Below are 22,150 nucleotides of genomic sequence, written 5' to 3' on the forward strand. Positions count from 1 at the left end.
AGTTAATTGCACTGCCTAATTTTAATATAATTACTCTATCTGACTCTTAAGAACATCACTTTCCTAAATGAGTTATATTTCAGGAATCTCAAAGTAGGCACTTCAGAATAAAAATATCTAATATTAGAAGTTGTTTTCTGAAACATTAAGCTCTTCTGAATTAAAAAAATATTTAAGAGGATTTTAAAAAATTTCTTCAACCATTGGGCTGAGTACTTTTTACTTAAATTAGTTTTTCCCAGAAATTGATTTTGTTAATAAGATGGGACTCTGCAGTAAGCAAATTGGTTGTTGCTGCTGCAGATATGGTTTTCCATTGGCAAAAATTAGGTTTTTAAAAAGTAGGAACTATTTTGATGTCAAATTTAGGTGTCTGGAATCAAGAGCCTAAAAAAAAGCTGAGGAGATTTCCACTATCCTGCCTTTTTTTTTTTTTTCCTTTTAGATGTTTGCAAAGGGAGTGAAAGTGGTTCGGACTAGAGTGAACACTAGAACTTCCATCACTATTTTTTTCTGCATGGTGATTCATATGTGGAATGTTTTGAAATATGGGGCTATTAATGATTAGGAATATCCTGTTTTATGTGAAAATATGTAATAAATAATAATAATAATGATAATAATAATAACAATGGTGATAATCTGTGAAGATGCTCTCGGTGAGTGTGTTCACACAGCAGAGCAGCAGTGCAGTGGCAGTGCCAGCAGGTGCAGCTGTGCTCACTGCCTTCCTCCCCAGGATGAGGAGGGAGGACTGAGTGCTGGGATAGCAGCTGGACCCTGCTCAGATCTAGGATCACCAGGGAAAAATTCTCTGATCCCAAGCTTGTGCTGCAATATCCTCACTGCCAATACTCCCTTGCTTCTTGAATCAGAAGCATTCATCTTAAGCCTGTTCTGCTGCAGTAAATAATAATAGGTGTACTACATGCAACCACCCCAAGTATCTGTGGAAATTACATGCCTATTCCACCTCCTTTCAATGCACAAGGTCAAACAATCTATGTTCAACATACCTCTGTCCAGGATGAATAGACTTTGGAGAGCATTTAGGTAAATGCTGCTATCCAAATAGCAGGTTATTGTTATTATTTGTTGTAAAAAATCCATGTAATTTCGTTCTGAGGTTAAAACAAAATGTAGGCAATTTTGACTAATATTGGGTTTGTGTTTGTTTTTAAAAACAACAGTCATGTATTGTGATATAAAGATGAAGGTGTTGCCAAAAGTCTCCAACTGAGGTAGTATTAGCTTTTTCTGTTTTGATCAGGTGAAATAGAGCTGGCTGAATATAGAGAGACGGGGGCCTTACAAGACAGCATTCTACGCTGTGTGAGAGAAGAAAGCATTCAGAAAAAAAAACTGCGCTCTCTAAAACAAAAATCTCTTGATATAGGGAATGCAGACTCCCTGCTGTTCTCGTTAGACGAACATCGCAGGAAGTCCTGCATAGACCGCTGTGACTTAGAAAAGCCTCCTGTCCCTGCTGCTTACACCACACACAGGCACAGCGACCACGCCCGCTCCCGGCACAATTCTTCTGCTAAAGCTGAGCACACAGACGCGCAGGAAAGCCTTCCCCATACAGAGAGTTTCCAGGAAACAAAAAGACCTGTCATACCAGAGGTTAGGCTAAATTGCATGGAAACCTATGAAGTGAAAGTGGACTCCCCAGTTAAAACTGCTGGTCCCAAGGAAGATTTAGACCTGATAGATTTGTCCTCTGATTCAACATCGGGTCCCGAAAAACACTCAGCGCACTCCACTTCAGACAGTGACTCTTTAGTCTTTGAACCACTTCCTCCTCTTAGAATAGTGGAGAGCGATGAAGAAGAAGAAACAAACCCGCTGAATGATGAGGTCTCTGGCAAAACTGCTGTTTCATCTCCTTCAACTCCTATCAACGTGTCTGCACTCAGCCTCAGCACAACGCCACTGGTACAGTTCAGCATTGAAGATTGCTCCAAAGACTTTAGTTATAAGGATACAAGCAACAGCGCTTCAGCAGGAATAGAGGAGGTCATTTCCACTTCTCCCAAAGATCAGAAGAACTCTTCAGAGTTAGTTAAGCTAGAAGAATTTCAGGACATGTCCTCTGGAAACTCACTAACGTTGAAACAGAAAAGGGACCTGCTGCAGAAATCACCTGCCCTTCCAGAAATGTCCCTTGATGATAACTCTGAGCTCGGTGTGGAGGAAATTAAACCTAGTGGAACAATTCCAAGCCCAAATGTAAAGACAGTCCTTATTAAAGTCCCCGAAGATTCTGAAAAGCAAACAGAAAGTGATAAACTTGATACAGAGTCTGACACTGAACAAAACACAGAGCAGAAACAAGAAGGGGAGACTGAGGAGTCAGAATTTAAGATTCAGATTGTTCCTCGACAGAGGAAGCAGAGGAAGATTGCTGTGAGTGCTATTCAGAGAGAATACTTGGACATTTCTTTTAACATCCTTGACAAGCTGGGAGAGCAGAAGGAGGCAGGTGAGCTCACTCACCCGATCAAAAATCTTATTTTTGCCTGAAGGTTCTACTAACAGACCTGTGTAAGGAGATGTGTATATTTATAGTGAGATGTGGGTATTTATAGCATCTGATGTGCTAGCTGAGTGCTTTCAGGTGTTTGTTTCTCACGAAGAATGTGCTAACCATTCAAGTATGATGGATGTGTAAAGGGCCCATTTGAAAAGGGAGTTCTGTACTTGGAATCCACAAAGTCTTCATGGCTTGTGTTTGTAAAAGATTTGAAATTCAAAGATGGGCAATCCTCTATGTACCTATTTTTTTTTTCAGTTGATTTCAATGGAAAGTTTTGTTACTAAGTTTTTTCAGGTGGGGACAAAGTGAGTTTTAGCTTTTCCTCAGATTCCAGTTGCATCTATCAAACCATTGGAAAAACTGTTGCTGCCTTTTTCATTTCTTGACTGTTTTTTATTTTCCTAGGATTTTTCAGTTATTAGCGTTTTACCAGGTTTTTTAACATATTAATGAAAAAGGACAGAATCTGTCAGGCCTCAGTTCTTTGTTGCCTTTAAAGTGAAGGAGTATTTATGCATTCCTGACTTTACTTTTTTCTTAATTACTTCAGAGGGAACCACAGTATAAATTCTTCATAGGGTATTCCACTTTTACAAGGTGAAATTGTTCCGTGTAATCATAGTTACACTGTTCCCTTTATGTTTCAGGCCTGTCATCCCATTTATGGTTCTAATAAGCTGAAGAACTGCTGGAGCTTTATAAAAATTAAAGAGAGCTGAGTGCTTTTGAACCTTTCATATAGAGCAGCCTGGTCTTGACAGAATTGTTCAATTAGACTTTTTTTGACCATTAGCAAGGGCCAGTTTTCATGCAATAATGAACACTGTTACCCTTGAAACTACTTGGAAGGGCTGTCCCAGTTCTGAAACACCACGTGGAACCTTTTTAATGCAGAATTTTAAGCTGTGAATCTTCAGGATCAAATGCTAGATCGGCAGCCTCTTGAATGAAAACCGATGGCATGTTGGAGATAAGGCTTTTATAAGATACTAAGGTGTCACTTAAACTAGCTTTACATCAATGGTCTCTCTCTCATTTCCATGCTGGTGGTTCCAATAATCACTTGAGTGGGATCAATATCAAATTCTATGTGCATTTATTAGTCATGAGTTCTAAAGACTATAGGCAGAATTCTCCTTTAAAAAGTGTTTTTAAGAAATAGATCCATGTGCCCTATAAAAATTCTTATGACAAACACACTGAATCCTTTTAAAACTACTGGGAATGCCAGATGGTGAATGGATGACTGAAATGATGCGAAAAGGGCATCTAGGGAGAAGGAAGATAAAAAACTTTGTTGATTTTCACATGCAGATCCTGCTGCCAAAGGACTTTCAACACTGGAAATGCCAAGAGAGTCATCATCTGCACCAACCCTTGAAGCAGGTGTTCCAGAGACAAGTAGTCACTCTTCCATATCAAGTAAGTTTACCTCTGATTTGAGGATTAAAATCAAAGTTACCGTATTTGTGCATCAGATGCACATCATGTATGGTAAATTCCTTCCTCTGAGTTCTCTTGATTTTTTTGAGGTACAGCTGTTGTGGATATCATTAGAACTGTTAAATCTCTCATGGTCGGTGGCATTTTAATAGTTGGTAGCTAAAGATTTTCTCCTGGGACATGGCAAGTTTAACAAATGTGGTTTTCTTGAATTAAAGTAGGTAGCAGCTAAAAGCAGTAATTCACTAAAGCTGAATGTTTATTTTCCCCTGTAAGAAAGCATTGTCAACTGTCAGTGCAGAAGCAGAAGATAAGAGTCCACAGGGCTGTTGCTATGGCCTTTGGTACATTTTTTGCTGTACCTCAGGAAAAAAATCTCTTGCAATTTTTGTAAAATGCCTTGAATGCCACTTCCTCAGGAGCTGCTGAAATGTGGTAACTCTTTATCTGGGACTCCCATAACCATTGCAATTGAAAGTGAACTTTTTGTTTAAAGTAGACATGAAACATGGCTTAACAGAGCTGTGAAGAGATGTTAAGGTGGAGGTACCTTAGAACACTGAACAAAATTCAGAATGGTATGTCCATCTAGGTAACACATCTGAAGGCCAGTGGGGCAGAACTGTGGCTAAAAAAGGGAGGGAAAATTGCTTCCTTTGATACCAATGATCTGCTAGGTCAGCTCAACTCTCTTGCTGAACTTCAAATTCAGATTACTATAGCAATGTTAAATTTTAGTTTCTGAAATTCATTGTCTGCTGATTTGATTGGCTATTAAAGGAAGAATGCTATTTTAGACATCCTCAGTTTTCCCACAAGCATCTCAGGTGTCATGTGCCTCTCACAGAGTACATTTGTTGACCACCTAATGATACAGATATCACTTACTAAAGCAGCTGAAGAGGTGCCAGTTAAGACCTATCTGTCTTGCTTTTAGCCTAGTGTTAATGTTTCCTGTAAATTCCAACATATGATACTGGGAATAGTACCTATATGATGTTTAGCTTGCATTCCTATGCAAATATTTCTTTTCTCTTTCTGGAAACTTGCCTCAGTTTCCAGCTGCACAAAGGGATATGAATTCTTCCATTGTGTCTCTTGTACATTTAGACTGAAATAGTTTTAATCTTCTATTATGTATCTTTATAGTGCTTTGCATGGTAGGCCCTGATCAGGACTGTGAGCACAAGGCACTTCTGTAACACAAATAGTTGTACAGCCAGTGCCTGGCCACACACAGCATACATCTTTGACTGCAATGGGAAGAGTTTGCCTTTGGATTTCTCTTTTTGAGTAGAGAATTCTACAGGAATGGAAGGATTGACCAGATCAGTAGGTAACAAATGAGAAGTGTTGCCAGCTGCTGTATGAAGTTTACTGATCTTTTAATGTGCTTGTTAGGTTTCTTGTAGAAAATCTGACAGAGGATAACTTCCCCCCCTGTCATGGTCTAACCCAGCCAGCATCCAAGCCCTGGGCAGCTGCTTGCTCATGCACCCACCAGGAAGATAGGGGAGAGAATGGGAAGGGTAAAACCTGGGAAACTCAGTCTTTATCTCATGGGTGGAGTTTAATAGGGAAAGCAAAACCCTACAGGGTTTTACAAACAGGGCAAGACAAGGAATTAATTCACTGCCTCCCATGGGCAGGCAGATGTTCAGCCATCTCCAGGAGAGCAGGGCCCTGTCACAGGTAGTGGTGACTTGGGAAGATGAAATCTGTCATTCCAAATGTGTCCCCCCTTCCTACTTCTTTCACCCACTTTATATGCCAATCATGATGCCATATGGTCTGGAATATCCCTTTGGTCAGTTTGGGTCACTTGTCCTGGCTGTGTCCCCTCCCAGCCTTCCATGCACCTCCAGTCTCCTCACCAGTGTGGCAGCACAGAAGGCAGGAAACGCCTTTGCTCTGTGCAAGCCCTGCTCAGCAATAACAAAAATCTCTGTATTATCAACCCTGTCTTCAGCACAAATCCAAAACACAGCCCTATACCAGCCATGGTGTTGAAAATTAACTTTACCCCAACTGAAACCAGCATGCCTCCCTTTGGCACCAGTCAGTCACAGGCATGAAAAGTCAAATGCTGGTCCACAGCAATCATCCTGGATCCAACACTGTTCAAAAGCTGGCAATTCTGATATTTTATACCTTTTTTTTTTTTTTTTTTTTTTTTTGGTAGGACTCTGGTGGTTTAGATTTTGTTGTTTTTTGGGTTTTTTTCCCTTAACTTATCATTGTTTGAAATTATTGCTGTCATTGAGAAATCAGGTAAATAATCCTGGAAATGCAAACCTGCTCAACAATAGCTGGATTATGTGATATATTAATGAAATTTTTAAAATTACAAAAGAGCTTGTAAGAAAATTCAAAGAGATAAATTTCTCTGTTTCGACAGTCATCTGCATTCCAAGCAGTTCTAACATTAATTGCTGTTCTTTTATCAGGAAATTCTATGCTTGATAAAGTGATAAAGCATCTATTTAAAATCACTGCCCTGAAAATAATGGAAATTCTCTCTCTCTTAATTTGCTGTGAAAGGCAGCTGCAATACAACTTTTAAAAGTGAACCATAGAATGGTCTCTTGGTCTGGTTCAATTCTACAAGTTCAGTTATACCAGGACTACTTTGCAGAAATCCTGTACTTGGGCCAAAAAATGGAGTTTAAATGCACTTCAAAAGGATATAACTGGAAAGGATGTAATGAGGAAAAACTTAAATACTTTGTCTAATAAAGTAATGTCAGTGCAGATTTTCACTGAAATATTCATTGTGGTTGTTATTACTCAAGGATTGTATTTGTTTTGTTTTGTTTTTGAGGGAGTACTCTGCTTACTCTGAATTTTAAACTCTCTGATGAAAAATGAGTGGAGCAAGTTCAGGAGAAGGCACTCAACCCTTCAGAGCTTTCTGAAAGTCACAGTTTATCCCTTACCTGTACTTCTTTATCATGGTTAATAGTGTGAAATGCTGTGTTTAATTTCACAGCTTAGATGGTTATTGTTTGGAATTGTAGAATAAAACTACCTGATCGTTATTGGTATTTTTAATTATGTTGAATGTAGTTGCAGATGAAAATGATCATTCCGAGAAGATTATACTTTATTGCCCTTGCTCTGAGGGCCTGTTGAGGAAAAAACTTAAAGCTACACTTAAGGCAACATTTTAAAAGCTTTCACAGCAGTTTCACAGGCTTTGTTCAATCAGGGCCTTAAAACTCTGTCCTCATACAGTAAACAGTGATTTTAGTTTCAGTGGTGGAAGCATTCTGCTCAGGCTCAATTGTCCAAGTGAATGTATTATACTTGTTCAATTTGAATTTTTTTTTATGAATGGAGAAAAAAGTGAGAAAGGAGTTTTGTATGATCTCTTTCTTCCTCAATTTAATTACAGAAAATATGTAGAATCATTTAAGTCTGAAATGAGCTTTAAGATCCTTGAGTCCAAGCTAATACTGCTAGTCCATCACTAAGTTCACACACATTGCATGTAGCACCACATTGATATGAACCAAAAGTCTTAAGTCTCCCTTATAGTTTCACTTCGAGCATTATCCAGTGACACATATTTCCTAAATCAATCTTTTTAATGAAGTAAATTGCTGGTTGAATAAAAATGGAATATTTGTTGCTTGATATCTCTCAGTAAGAAAACTGGCAGTGAAGGTACAGGAGGGTCACATCTCCAAAGGCTGCTGGCCTCGCCCTCAGCAGAATGTGCAGGTGCTCTGCCTGAGGGGTGGCTGTGTAGAGGCAAGTTCAGGTTGTGCCACCCATGAAGGATGCTGGTGGTGCATAGTGTCAGTGAATTTGTTTTCCTGGGGTCAGCATGGACACAGCACTCCTGCATGCTTTGCTGGGAGGAGGCTGAGTTTCCTTCCTTGGTGCATTGTATGTGAGTGAGATTTGAGTATACATTTATTGCCTCTCAGCATGGGAGTTTTGGGGTAGTATCTTAACACTTCCCAGATACCAAATCTTTTTGATGAGCTTTCATAATATTTGCAGGCAAAAAAGCACTGACAGTTGACACAGTGAATCCAAATCTCTTCTGACTGACGGCATTGGGGCCAGAGCTGTACCCTGTGTAGCTGTATGAAAGGTGCATATTGAATTGAGCAAGATCATAGAGCAAGCCATCATTGTCATTTCAGTATTTATATCATGCTGGCTTGTAAGATTAGGAAATGAGCGTAGTTCTAAGTGTTGTCTGAGCTCCTGAAATCCTTTTGCATTTCTGACTTGCAGCTCAGTTCAGACAAATGAAAAGAGGCTCTTTGGGAGCTCTGACAATGAACCAGCTAATGAAGAGGCAGCTGGAACACCAGTCTAGTGCTCCCCACAATATCAGCACTTGGGATACTGGTGAGCTGCATTTATTGTTCTTTATTTCTATTTCCTAAACCAATTTCTGTGTAACAATCCACTTAAAAATCCACTTTTTAAAAAAAGAGTACTTCTATTCTACCATTGCAGATAAGTAATCAGTATCAAGTCTAAAGTGAATCTTTATAGTGAGTACAAGATTATCACCTAGTAAGAGTTGGAATAGTTACATATTTGGGAGGCAGACCCTCTGGTACAGTGTTATCCCTTTAATTGTGCATATTACTCAGATTATTTCCTGGTCTCATTGAAAGAAATTGAAATATCACTGTAGAATTCGTTAGGTATAGGGTTTCATCCCTGGTGCATGGAATCATTTATTTGTGTGTGTGTTTACAATGGTGTTGGTACACCACAGAGTTGTGCCTTATACCAGCCAGTTTTGTTTCTCTTTAAAGACGTTTTTACCAAGTCATACTGAACACCTGAAGCTTCTGTTTACTCACTGCTTTTTCTCCTTTTAAGGTGAATGCAAAGCAATGAAAATTGAATTAAGCATGTAATTTACTCATTACTCATTTTATTTGTTTTTTTTTTCTCTGTAAAACACTTTCAGTTGTACCAAATTCATAGCAGATGTCACTAAACAATAAATTCATTCTGGTTTATAAAAAATGCTAGATATTTTAGTCCATTTTGATGTTAGTAACATTACAAAACTGTGCTTCTCAGGAGTTTATCAGGTGATCCAGATGCATCTAGAGAAAGGAATGTTTAAAATATTATATGGAACTTAGCATGCTGAATGAATGTCTTACCATCAGTCCTGGATGGCTGAATTGAAATTTTTGGTTAATTTAGTCTTCAGCATCAAGTTCCATCAAACTAAGCTGGCTGAGTGGCTAAAGATATGGTCCATAGTTCAGGATTATCCTTTCCATTCCAGTCTGCTGAATAGCATGCTCAGCATGACACCCTTAAATCATAAAGGTCAGAATTTGCCAGTGGTAACAGTGGGGGTTTTGTCCTATCAGCAGGTAAGTTTATTTATTGAAGAGACTTATCTGGATCACCTGGTCAGGCAGGGTTTTAGGGATCTAGAAGTTACTGCCTTTGCTCTACAAGGAGCACTTAGCCTGCATTCAAAATGAACAGGTCAATACTCAGAACTCTTCAGAATCTCTGTCTAGTTAATTCTGTTCCAAATCTAGTAGCTTTCTTCACAACATCTATGACTTTTCCCTCCAATATTCAATTCAGCTAAAGGCCTTCAAGGATGGAGAGGCAAAATGAAATGTTCTTTTCTGGAAAGCTTTGCATCTCTCAGTCTCTTGTTCAACCACTAGCTTCAAAGTAAAATTTTTATTTAGACAGTGTTTTGTTTTGTTTTTTTTTTTTTTCAGGACAAATGCTCAGTGTGACTGTCATTTCAATGTCACACCACATTTTTGAGACTCATTATACTCATGTTTATCATCTAGGAAGTAATCTCATGCCACATAAATATATGACGTGTTTGGTCCACAAAGGCTTTATTAATTAATTATTTTTATTACCTGGTTAGGTGTCATGTGTCTCTTCCATTCTTATTTCAAACCACTCTTTTCCCAAGCTTGCTATCTGTAAAAGAAAAGTTTTGTGCCTGGCTTCTGTCAGTACAAACTATGTCTTCTAGTGTCTTGGTATTTCCAAACACTTGTTCTTTGTCTTTTTGTGGCTCATATATTCCATATCTTCTAGAATCTTAATGGCTAGCACTTCTTTTCCTATTTAAAGACTCTTGTTTAAAATGCCTTCTTTATTATTAGGTGATCTGTGTCCTTTTTCCTGTATGGACTTCTTTTATCTTTCTTCCCCCTTCCTTTCTATGCTTAAAAAATTAACTTTTTTCTTAGTTTTGCTTTTTTTTCCTATAGTGGTTGTATTTGTCTTTCTCTTGTTTTAGGTGTTTAAGACTTGCGGTGCTGTTGACTGGTGACAGGTGCTGGATTTGTGGTTCTGGAGACTGAAGTTTTTTCTTTATTCACAGAGCAGATACAGCATGGAAAGAGGCTGTGCAATGTTCCTGTTTGCCTAAACCCAGATTTGGAGGGACCACCACTGAGAATCAGAGGTTAGTTCAGTGTCTGTTTAACCTGGTCCAGTGCCAAGACTGCCAGGAAGATTTCATGGTTAATATGAAATGGTGCTGAATTTTGTGTTCTATTCAGCTGTTAAAGCCCTCAGCTGTCCTGCAGAAAGTATGCAGAGTGGCTGAATCTCATTTCTGTATAAACTCTCCTCCCTCAGAGCTGAAATACATCCAGACTCTCTTACAGCCCTGCAATGGGGCAGTGACCTACCATCTTTGCCTAAATCGTGCAATTCACTGCAAAAGAGAGAACTTTTTTGAGTAGTTAAGTCTTTTTCCAACATTGTAGCATGCATTATGACTGCTTTTAGCATTTGTGTGCTGCAATGGGACTTATATAGAGAGAATATGACAGTGAAACTTCCAAAATCATGGCAGATGGATCATTGTACATCTGAGAGGGGAGGAAAAAACTGACTACAAAATCTGTACCTATCCCCTGCGTTCTGGATGTTGTTCTACATTACTGGAGTATTCCAGTCTTTCTGAAGTGTCTGTTCATATCCAATAGAACCTTAGGGAGCAATTATAAAGTTCTGAACTATGGCTGTAAAAAATGTTTCCTTCCATGCTTTGTAAAATGATTGTTTAAAACCTGCCTTATTCTCATTTCACTCTGCTTATTTTGAGTTCAGAAACTGGGGAGCTTCTAACTTATTTTGCCTGAGAGCTGATGTCAAATTTGCTTTTCCTGCAGTAACCAGGATATGTCATAATAAATTCCATCTAAGCCTTACACAGAGAAGCTTCCTCCTGTTTCCATAGTTAAATATTACCAGAGCAGGCTAATGTTAACATTAAATCTGAATCTACAGATTGAAGCAACCAGAAAGAAAATTGGCAATGGATTACTTAAGATGTAATTTGGGAAAGCAGAACTTGGAGAAGTCAAGAGTTTGAATCTTCCATAATATATAGCTTTTCCTAGTAAAATAAGCATCAGAAATTAGGTGCACAAAAAATGCCAAGGGGAAAGAGAGCCCCATACTTTGGCATGATCACAGTGGTTGTGCTCTCAGCTGAACAATTCAGCTTTGAAGAACAAAGATACTTTTGAAGATTTTCAATGGAAAGCATTTCTACTGATCAGCCCTCCAATGTTCTCAATTCCTTATGAATTATTTCTGCTCTCTGTCCTTTCCTGGTTTATCTCGATTGGCTCTGTTAGGGATAGTATGAATAGATTGATGACCTGGAGTTGAGATGTGAACTTAATTCCTTCTTCATGTAACTGGGAACTATGGGAAGTTAATTCCAAAAATCTATGGAGGAATACTGCAAATCTTCTGATGTCCAGTCTTATATCAACTGTAGAATCATCTTCTCTACCTAGTAGATACAATTACATCCAATTTCCTGGAATTTTTGGTTTATGTTCTCTTTTTTCCCCAAGTATTTATCTATTTTTAATTGATAGTTCTAGGGAATTGGAATAATCTGGCAGAAGCAAGGAATGTGCTTATATGTCTTTTTATAGACACAATTTATTTCTTATTTCTAGGCACAGTAAAGCCATTACGACTATTCTTTAGAAGTCTGCTCACCAAGCATTTTGGATTTCTGTTTGATGATTCTTACCTTTTTAAAATTATTTTCCTAATTGTCTTAAGGTGCTACAAAATCTAGTTTGCTGTCAGCACCCAGTATAGTCAGTATGTTTGTACCTGCACCAGAAGAATTCGCTGATGACCAGCCCATTCTGATGACTGACAAGTAAGTGGGGCTTTTTTCTGCTTTCAAAGAATTAGCTGAACTTCAAATATGTCAAGTAAAGTATAGATATACTTGATGCAAATACAGAGTCCATTCTATCATTTATCTGTATGCGAGTTTTTTTTTTTTTTACCTCGATGTAAACATTATCTAAACACTGCTAGCAATATGTGTTTTCAATTCAGTAGGACCTGGATGATTGTGCCCAGGTGAAATGATGGCTCAGGCTATTGTGTGTGCACAGAGGGCAGGGGAAGCATTTTCCATCTTACTTTAAGTCAAGGATTCCTTGTGATCCATCAGAAACCTCTTTTGTCTTAGGGAAAAAAAAAAGAGAAGTTCCATTTAGAAATTCATTTGGGTTTCTGTTTAAATCAGTAGCTGTTGATGTGTCATCAACACAGTAATGTAATCTACATAACATTTTTAATGTTGATACTGATCCTCAAAGCTTTTGCAAACCTGTATTGTTTGGTTAAATTGCCTGGAAAGGGAAAGTTAAACAGAAGTATACTCATTTATTAGAGCAGTAAAGCAGTCAGCAGGGAGCCATGCATTGATTTGTTCAAAACTTGGGAAGAGAAACCACAAGTTCCTGTGTGTGCTCAGTCCAATAGACAGACAGACATGCAAGGATGATCACTGGAGAAAGACAGGGCCATTGTGCAGGCTGTGACAGCTAGTGGACCTTATTGTGTGACAAAGTGAAGCATCCCAAACTTAGTCTGTTCTGTGGCACTTCCCTTGGCCATTTCACCAAAACTCAAGAGCTACCTATTAACACACAGACCAGCTGAACTTGACTTCCGTGACTTTGTTGGCATATTTTCTTTATGTTCAGTTAAAAAGGCAAGAAAATTGCTTGTTCAATTTCATTAATTTAAAATCTCACAATCTGTTGGAGTCATTAGCAAGTGATTGATCAAATTAAGCCAGCCTTCTTACTGGTCTGAGATAAGCCAATTTCCCACATTGGTTTGCCTTTTTCATAGGTTGTGAAAGCCTGTCTCATCTCTCCCAAGTCTGACATCCCCTTTATAATTAGACATTTTGGAGCTCTTTCAGACCTTCATCAGTTGTCTTTGAGCATTTCAGGAAGGACAAGTGACTCAGCAGCAAATCTGCCCTGGGAAAGGAGACTTTTCTGAAATCTAAGGTTCTGTGCCCCTGAGAGGTCTTTTAATTTATTTCTTAATAGCTGTAACTGCTGTGGGAACCAATCAGGTCATTGTTTTCTAATTGTATAATTTGTTATTCATAGTTCATGACTGACAGGAAGGGCAGTGTGAAATTGTTCCATCTCTTTAAGATCATCTGTGAGTGTCATTGTTTGTGTCTGTGGTGCCTGGGACTTAGCCCAAGCCACACAACTTGGCTGTGCTCACACTGCTGAGGGCCAGTCTTCACTGCTGCAGATTTCTCTTGGATAGGGCAAACTGATGCAGTCCAATACAGGGAGGGAGCTGGAGTGCAATTACCAGTGAAGGACTCAAAACAAGGCTTGCCCTCTTTCATTTGTCACTAAAGAAACAGACAGTGTAGCTAGCGAGAAGTTTTATTAATGTTTGAAAACTATGGACTGCTACTAATTATAGAAATATCACAATTACATTATCTTTGTAAAGAAGTGTGGAATAATGTACCAAGTAATAATACTTTAAAAAGACATAATTATACACAGATCTGTGTATAGTAATGCTTTGTTTGAAATTTGTTAACATCAAGATCAAAAACTTCCTTGCAGGTGCCATGACTGTGGGGCTGTTCTTGAAGAATATGATGAAGAAACACTCGGTCTGGCCATAGTTGTGCTCTCAACCTTCATTCACCTCAGTCCAGACTTGGCTGCTCCTCTGCTGTTGGACATCATGCAGTCTGTAGGAAGGTAAATTCAGGACTTTTCCTCTCTCCAATGAGATTGAAATAGTTTTATGCCTGGAATTGGGTTTATGTAAACTTCAGTATATAAAGGTGTATATTTTACAAGTCTTAAGTGAATAACATTTGGTTCTGTCTTCTGTCTTTGTTACTCATCATTTTATAAATTTGTTATGTAACTTCTTCCACCGTCAGTTCAATTTTTGGCAGCTCCTTTGATGTTCTCCCCTTTTACCCTCCAAAGGGAAATTCCAGCTCAGGAATCTCCTCACCTTGTCCCACTGTAAGCAGTGATGTAAAGAATAAATACAGATTTTCTAGAGTACCCTTATTTATTTACTACCCCATTTGTTACCTGAGCAGCAACTGGGGCAGCAGTTGGTGTGCTTCTTAATCTTGGTCCTTGAAAGAAAAGAAAATCCTACTGTTAGTTTTTATTCTTCCTGCTAGTTGCTCCTTAAACTGGTTTTGCTTTTTTGTTTCTTTTTGGTTTTTTTGTCCTGCTTCCTAGTGGTTTTTATACTCCATTTGTCAGAATTTGTACTCTTTTCTGCTTTCATTTGGGACAGGACTCTATCTTTTTCAAAGAAGCCTTCTCTTTTCTAATAACCACCCTTGCCTTAGTTCCTTCTGCTGTCTTGAAGTCTTTCTTAACAACTAAAGTACCTTGGCCCTGCGTTTCCAGTGTAGTGCTCATAAACAGCTTCTGTGCTTCATACAAAAATTGAATTCTCTTGGCTCCCCCTTGTTGCTGCCTTGACAGATTTTTTCACTTTTATGTGGTTCCTGCTTTAGAAGTTATGCAGAAATGTGGTCATCTTTTCTGAACTTTGCTCCTCGAAGAGTGTTGACTCCTAGGTATGATCATTCATTAGCATACCTGACACTCCTCGGGCTTTTCAACCACATTTTGTGTGCTAGGTGAAAATTTGCATTGCCTTATAAGGGGTTCCAAACCAGCTGCTGCATGAGATTTTCTCTCTCAAACATTTGCTGCCATTATTACTTGTTAGTTTTACCCAGGTGCATGGGATAGTTCAGGTGTATACCATTAGCATTGAATTATGTGTTGTTGCTGTCTCGGACCCTTGCACAACTTCTTCCCTCAGAGGTGGGATGGATGTGATGGGGTGTTCCAGAATAAATTTCTGAGCAGCACTAGACATTCAGAAATGTTGCACAGCTCTCCTCCTCCACGTTCTTTTGGTGACTGAAGTTCAAATTGCTTGACTGTGGCTTCTGCACGGCCCTGCTTCTCCACTGCCTCCCAGTTCCATTTAAACACAGCAGCTCTTCAAGTCCTCCATTTCCATTAATTGCAAGGCTGCAGTTCCCTGCTGTCGCTGCTAATTAACTCTGATGGAGGTGAAGTTTCTCATCTAGATGGATGCTGCCCATTCTGTGTGATTCTTGTAAATACAGCAGTACTACAGCCACAGAGAGCAAATAGTTTGGAAAATGAATTATCAAGGGATGAAGGATAAGTGCGCTTTTTCTGTATTTTGAGAGGCAAATGCTGCATCTTTGAGTGAGATAGCTGATGGTTTTAGAGCAGCAGATGACAGTGCAACATGGGATATTCCTGATAAATGTCTTGTCTTGTTCCAGCTGGCTGCAATTTCTGATGAATTCTAGGTCCAGTAAGAGGCTTCCTACAAAGGAATTACTTTGAAAATACGCAAAATGAATAGTATATATAAGCAGAGGCATTCAGGTGCCTCACATATATATCTATATATATGTATATATATACACCTTGTTCTCTCTTTCATCAAGTGATTCCAATGTATCTATGCACACATCCAAATACCCATCTAACAGCAGAAGTGAAAATTAATTAGACTTTTTGCATTTTTATTCTTATAAAAAGAGCTACTACTTTCATGCATAGAAGAGGAAATAAGGAGTTAGGAAGTCTAAGGTATTTCAGGACACCTAAACAACACACAGAAAGATTTTCAAAAGTTATTTGGGTACTCACAGGCACAGATAGGCATCTGTTGGGGTTTTCAGAAGGGAAAAAATTTCTGGGTTCAAGTTACTGACAATTAAAGGTTGAAGTGTTTCTAAGACCCTGACATGCATTTAAGTTTATTATCTGCTTCCTGAATCAAGTTTTTTGACTTGGTGATTCTTATTTACCTGATTTCCAGTAATCTTTCCAAGCATTAAAGCTGTGTTTGAAAGTTAGATTTAGACTTGAGTTAGTGAGGAGCTGTGAAAAGCTTAACTTCTGTTCCTAACGTGTACAGATTTAAACACATCCATTTCCTGTTCTACTTTGTGGTCTGCGAAGTGGAGGTGATGAGAGTTCATGGCATTTGTGCAATAAAATATTTAGAGTAGCAATGATAAATATATACAGACTGTACATTTCAGGAAGTTTCAGATGTTCCCAAGTGTTTACTGTAGTTCATGTCAGGTGAAATTTTTCCAAAGTTAGAAACCCAGTGTTTTGCTTGTCACAAAATCCATTATCACATTCAAAAGGAGAGAAAACATTAGACTTTGATTTCTTTTAGGAGAAAGATTTTACACTGTTGTGTTTCTGTACTTCAGTAGATTTTTGAAAATAGATACATCCATTGGGCATGTGATTGGTGTCACTGCATTCTGTAGAAATCCTCATGTGCCTTTAATGTAAGATGATGCTCAAGTGGTTCCAGAATAAAAGCCTGTATTGCTTGGTGGCAGCTTCAGACCTTTCTCACCCAGAACTAGCTTTGCACACCAGAAATAATGTGTTGTATTTTAGTCTGGATACCTCTTAACAATACCAGAGTCAGGAACTCTAATGTGTTTTTCTGATTTATGCTAGAACAACTGAAGATAATATTATCTTTAATCCCCTGCACCATCAATTTTGAGATTAGTGCATTGTTGGAAGTATGCTGTGTCCCCAGCTTGTCATGCATAATTCATGAAAATCACCATAATTTTGGTTCACGCTGTTGCATTTGACTGAGCTGCCTTAGGGTCCTTTTTGGATTTTGTGTTGATTAGAGAGGAAACTGTCTTCAGAACAGGGGGTGACCAAGGATGAGCAACAGCTAAGTCCAGGATAAAAGGACCATTAATCAAAAAAATCCCATTGAAGATTAGATATAAAATAGTATACTTCTATGAACTTCTCCCTTGGACTTATCAACTTACACCATCTGAAATACTGATTTGCAGCAGATTAAAGTAAAAATGTTATGGTATTTTGTATATAAGGGATGCTTCCAGTGTCCATCTTTATATTGGCTTTAAAGTGTACAGCTTTTTAGTGGCTTTTGGTATTAAAGGTGTTTTGCTTTGGTATTGTAAGCCCTGATTCTGTTCATTTACGTGTCCTGCATATTGGAGTGCATGATTTTACTTTAAGATTGTGTTCAGTATTTTCACTGCCAAATGCCCATATTTGGCTTTAAAGTCTATATTTAGGTACTAAAATACATGACCTGATTTTTGAGAATACAGTAGTTCTCATCTGATGTTGGAAAAGTTTGTAGGTAATTAGTGTTTTTCAAATGAGGCTAGTGATTTAGGTGCCAATATCTGGAACTAGAAGCCTCAATTTAGACAGCCAAGGAAAGAATTTTTGCTTAATCTGTGTTACTGCATTAATCAGAAACAATTCAGTCAGTAGGCAGCTTCTGGCAAACTTTTTCCTCTCTAAAAAAATTAGTTATCCATGATGTACTGTAGGGCAGAAACTTCATTATCTTTGTGCTACTAGTGGGAGGCAAGATTTGTCTTTAGAGCAGTTGAGCATTAGTGAGACTGCAAGACTGAATAGAGTTTGTCCTGAAAACATGATTTTTCTGAATTTAGCTGCTCTTCAGAACATCTTTCTGGTAACATTTTAAATGTTCTCTAAAATTTGTGTATATTATTTATTTAAAATGGTACTTTATTGGCTTACGTAAAAATGGAACACACACACACAAAAAGCATATGAATTTCAATTTCTTTTTTATTTTTATTCCAGGTTGGCATCAAGTACCACTTTTTCAAATCAAGCAGAAAGGTGGGTAGCAAAGGATACCTTGACAAAATGAAACAATCAATCTAAAGCATCATCTTCCCTGATCCTGAAATCAACTAAGTTTAAGTTTAAAAAAACGTTATTTTAAATTTATGAGTAAAAGGAAAAAAGTGCCTTTTCCACTTTTTTGAAATATCCTGTGTTTTCTGGAGATGAGCAAGAGCCCATATTCATATGTGTTAAAGCTGGAAAAAATCAGATTCAGATGCTGTTTGACTTTCACAATTTCAGTGCAGCTTTTTCTGACTGGTTCTGTGCTCAGTATTTGTCTTGATAAACTGTCTCCATACATTTATTCAAGTGAATCATCCTGGGCCATGGAGAATCCCTGGTAGTGATGCCTCGTCATGTAAATCAGATGCTGAATAGGATAAATTCATTTTGTGAAGCTCTAAAGCATGCTAAGATATGCAATGGATGAGTAAATAGATAATTCTTAGGCTTTTAAAATTAAGCCATTCATTTATGAATGATTAGGGAGTACTTCATCTTTTGAAGGAAACTGCAAGAGACAAATGAATATTATAATGATTTTGTTTACCTGTTATTCATGTGTTTTATGAAAAGCCAGAAACCTTATTCTGTGTCACTGAAATGCACAAGGTGAGAACAGGATTAAATTTTAAATTCAGATGACTCACAAACAAAACTACATGGAGAATCAGGAAAAATACAGCCATTTATTGAGACAAATACGTTAAGTATGTGTATGTAATTTTTTAATCTATTCATAGTTGAGCTCAAGTCATAAAATCAACATGCTGTACTTTTTATTAGGATCAGGACACTTCTGTTTTTGAGTGTCTCACTCATAACTGAACACTTCCATAATTAAAAAGAATAGCATCATCTTTATTTTCTCCATGTAGTCAGCTATGATAAGTGTATAATCTGCAATGCATTTTTTTTCTTCTTTTCCCTGCATTTTCAGCATGATGATCCCTGGAAATGCTGCAGGTGTGGCCAAGCAGTTCCTCCGTTGTGTGTTCCACCAGCTGGCTCCCAATGGCATCTTCCCTCAACTCTTCCAGAGCATTATTAAAGGTAATGTGCAATACCTGAGTGCATTTCTGCCCTCAGTTTCCTCTGTATGAACTGCCAGTGCAAAAATGTCATTCACATTTCAGATGGCAGCTTTTTACGGACCTTAGCCACGTCTCTGATGGACTTCAGTGAGCTGAGTTCCATTGCTGCTCTGAGCCAGCTGTTAGAGGTATGTTGACAATTGGCTATGTTAGTGATGCTGATTTTGTTAGCATTATCAGGGTCATTTCTCCTCATTTGAGTTCAAACTTGCTTCATCAAAAACACTGTGAATTTTTGTTTTGTCCTCCCTGGAAGTAATTAGCTGTCATCACCACTGGTATTGTGTCCCATTCCTTCCCTAAGCAGTATTTTTTTTTTTTCAGGAACATTTCTACTCTTACATCTCAGTTCTCTCTCTCCATTTTATCGGATGACAGTTTCTCTTAATTGCCTTTGACTGACTCCCTTCTATGCAGCTGGCTTTTTTCTACTGTACCATTTTCCTCCTGCTAGAACTAGTCACTTGCATGTATCCTGCTCTTCCAAGAACTTTCCAATTGCCTCATACAAGATGTTGGCATCACTTTAAAACTTCTCCATGTCTATTCAGGCTTCACCCTAGGACACAAGCCACAGAAGCATACATGGTCTATGGAACATTAATGAACATACCTTCTTTAAAACTGCCTAAAAGAAGACATGAAAAATCTGCTGCTGAATACTTTGAGTTCTGCTTTTTCTACTGCCATCCCAGTCTAAGCAGATTATGAGTTAGGACCATGCTTGTAACATGTTGTCTCAAAATCTTTTAGTCAGTACTTTAGGAGCTGCTAGACTAACTTTCACATACACAGCTCAAATTCCCAGCACAATACTATCATTAGCATAATAGAAAAATTTTGCAGTATTTGATCTCAACAAATGAACCTCAGCACTTACAAAATACCGTGTCAGGGACCATTTCTGCATGTGTATGATTGTTCACAGTTCTCATTTCGTTTCCCAGGGTTTAAACAACAAAAAGAATTTGCCAGCAGGGGGTGCGATGCTACGCTGTTTGGAAAACATTGCTACCTTTATGGAAGCCTTGCCGATGGATTCCCCCAGCAACCTCTGGACCACAATTAGTAATCAGTTCCAGACCTTCCTTACTAAACTCCCATGTGTTTTGCCTCTTAAGGTATGATGTGTGGGCACCTGAAACAGACTATATTGCCATTGGTCAGGATGTAATGAAACTGTGCAAAAACTGTGGATAACCAATCAGGGTGGGCTGTTGTGAATGTTTCCTAATGATTCAGCTAATGTTTTCAGAGGGCTGGATTTATTGTATCTCTGATCCATCCCTTTAATTATGTTTTCCGTGAGTAACAAGAGCAACTCTGTCCGGGGTGCTTTTCACTTCTTTCTTGGCATTTTTCCTATGCATTTTCTGTGCCCTATCTCTGTGAGATTAGAATACTGCATTTGAGAGAGTCAGTATTTAGACAGTGACAATCCATCTGGTTTAAACTGTTAAAACTAAATAAAACTCTTAAGAAGAGCAGCATCACCTAATTAATCTGCTAAAAGTACACAGTAGTCAGGCAGAGAGAACTGAGACTATTGGGACTTAGGCCTAGCCTATTTGGCTGAACAGGTTGTAGTTTTTATTGTTATAGAATGTTGTTACAGAAACTGAATCCAGAAGCTCTGAGCTCTGATTTCTGAGATTTCAGAGGACATACAGCAGGATCTTATCTCCTGGTGTGTGTGTATTTCAGCAAACACAGTAAAGACTTCTGAGTCTTTCCAGTCAACCTCAGTAAATTAAATGGAATTCTGATGCACTTACTCTATTTCCTATGGAACCCAGTGGTGATTTCTTCTGTACAAAGCAGTGTTGTTCTGTATGGACTGAGAGATTCAAAATCTAAATCTGTGACTGATAACATTGTCTTTTAAATTGGTTGTCATCCCCTGGCTACATGAATGACATTAAATCCCTTGGGACTATTATGTAATAGTCAGGTCTTGAAACATCTTTAAATTTTGGTAAATTGTGGCATTATCCTTCAGCACTTACTAAGACAAACGGGCAATAACCATTCCCACTGTGTACTAGTCACCCCAACCTGCTGCTTCTTATGTAAATGAAATAAATAAAAAGAAATTAATTGGATCTTAATGGTTCCTACTGCATATCCACCATTCATGGAACCTTTAGGTGGAGTGTTTACTCTGATTCCCCTTCTATTGATGGGAGGTATTATTAGTGATACAAGTAAAGCAATTGCCTGCTCCTGAACTTTAAATCCCCTGTTATTTTCCTTTAGGGTCATAGGGGACACTTCGATATTATAGATGCTTACAGCAGGGGTGAGGCAAGACAATGGATTGATCCTGAAAAGCCCATTCAGTGCTGTAGCCTGTGTGATTTATTTGAAATAAAAATTAGATCATAAGGAACAATTTAAGGAATCTGAAACAGCTACTGCCAGGGCATATTCCAATGTTACAGGCTGTGAGATGATTTGAGATGTGAGGGAAAATATCATAGTCCAGGACAAGCACAGAAATATAAAATAAGGTAGATGGTGTGCACCTATGCTGTGGTATGTTACCACTGACGGGGTATGATTCAGATATGACTGTGTTCAAGAATAAGCCAGTTTAGAGAAAGTAATTAAAAATCAATCATCAGGGATAATTTTTCAGACTTCACTTCTAAGTTATTCATAGCAGCTACCAATATAAGCAAGATATGTACACAGAAAGGTACTAACTTATTTTCTTTTTCTTTTCTGCCTTTGAATATGTTCAGTGTTCATTAGACTCTAGTTTAAGAATCATGATTTGCCTGTTGAAGATACCTACCACTAGTGCCACCAGGGTAAGTTCCATGAAGACTAAATTCTATTGCCTCAGATTTAGCCAGCCTGTGCAATTGTATGAATGTGTTCATATCCCCTGGCTAGGAAAGTATTATATGTAAGCATAAAATTGTGCAGTCCAATACTGTTTGCAGAATGATAAGAGCTTTGGAATCTAGGTTACAGTAAAGTGGGGGTAGAATTACATTCTT

General features: G+C 38.2%; 1 protein-coding gene across 7 annotated transcripts in view; it reads left to right on the forward strand.

The window, feature by feature from the left end:
- UNC79 (unc-79 subunit of NALCN channel complex) overlaps positions 1-22,150 on the forward strand; it is a 106,729-nt gene that overhangs the window by 57,744 nt on the left and 26,835 nt on the right. For 5 of the 7 annotated variants that reach the window (XR_015804218.1, XM_014884499.2, XM_014884497.2 and 2 more), the window contains exons 32-42: positions 1,271-2,485; positions 3,854-3,961; positions 8,231-8,347; positions 10,338-10,421; positions 12,050-12,152; positions 13,897-14,037; positions 18,004-18,042; positions 18,992-19,104; positions 19,188-19,273; positions 20,093-20,266; positions 21,890-21,958. Coding sequence is in view for 6 of the 7 variants with exons in the window: in XM_014884499.2 (XP_014739985.2) it covers positions 1,271-2,485; positions 3,854-3,961; positions 8,231-8,347; positions 10,338-10,421; positions 12,050-12,152; positions 13,897-14,037; positions 18,004-18,042; positions 18,992-19,104; positions 19,188-19,273; positions 20,093-20,266; positions 21,890-21,958 (2,249 nt within the window). In the remaining variant the exon portion in view is untranslated. The remainder of the gene's footprint in view (positions 1-1,270; positions 2,486-3,853; positions 3,962-8,230; positions 8,348-10,337; positions 10,422-12,049; positions 12,153-13,896; positions 14,038-18,003; positions 18,043-18,991; positions 19,105-19,187; positions 19,274-20,092; positions 20,267-21,889; positions 21,959-22,150) is intronic. The other 2 variants (XM_088166172.1, XM_014884503.2) reach the window with 2 other exon arrangements.

The sequence above is a fragment of the Sturnus vulgaris genome, chromosome 6 (genome assembly GCF_052056855.1).
Source record: "Sturnus vulgaris isolate bStuVul1 chromosome 6, bStuVul1.hap1, whole genome shotgun sequence".
Classification (NCBI taxonomy): Eukaryota; Metazoa; Chordata; class Aves; order Passeriformes; family Sturnidae; genus Sturnus; species Sturnus vulgaris.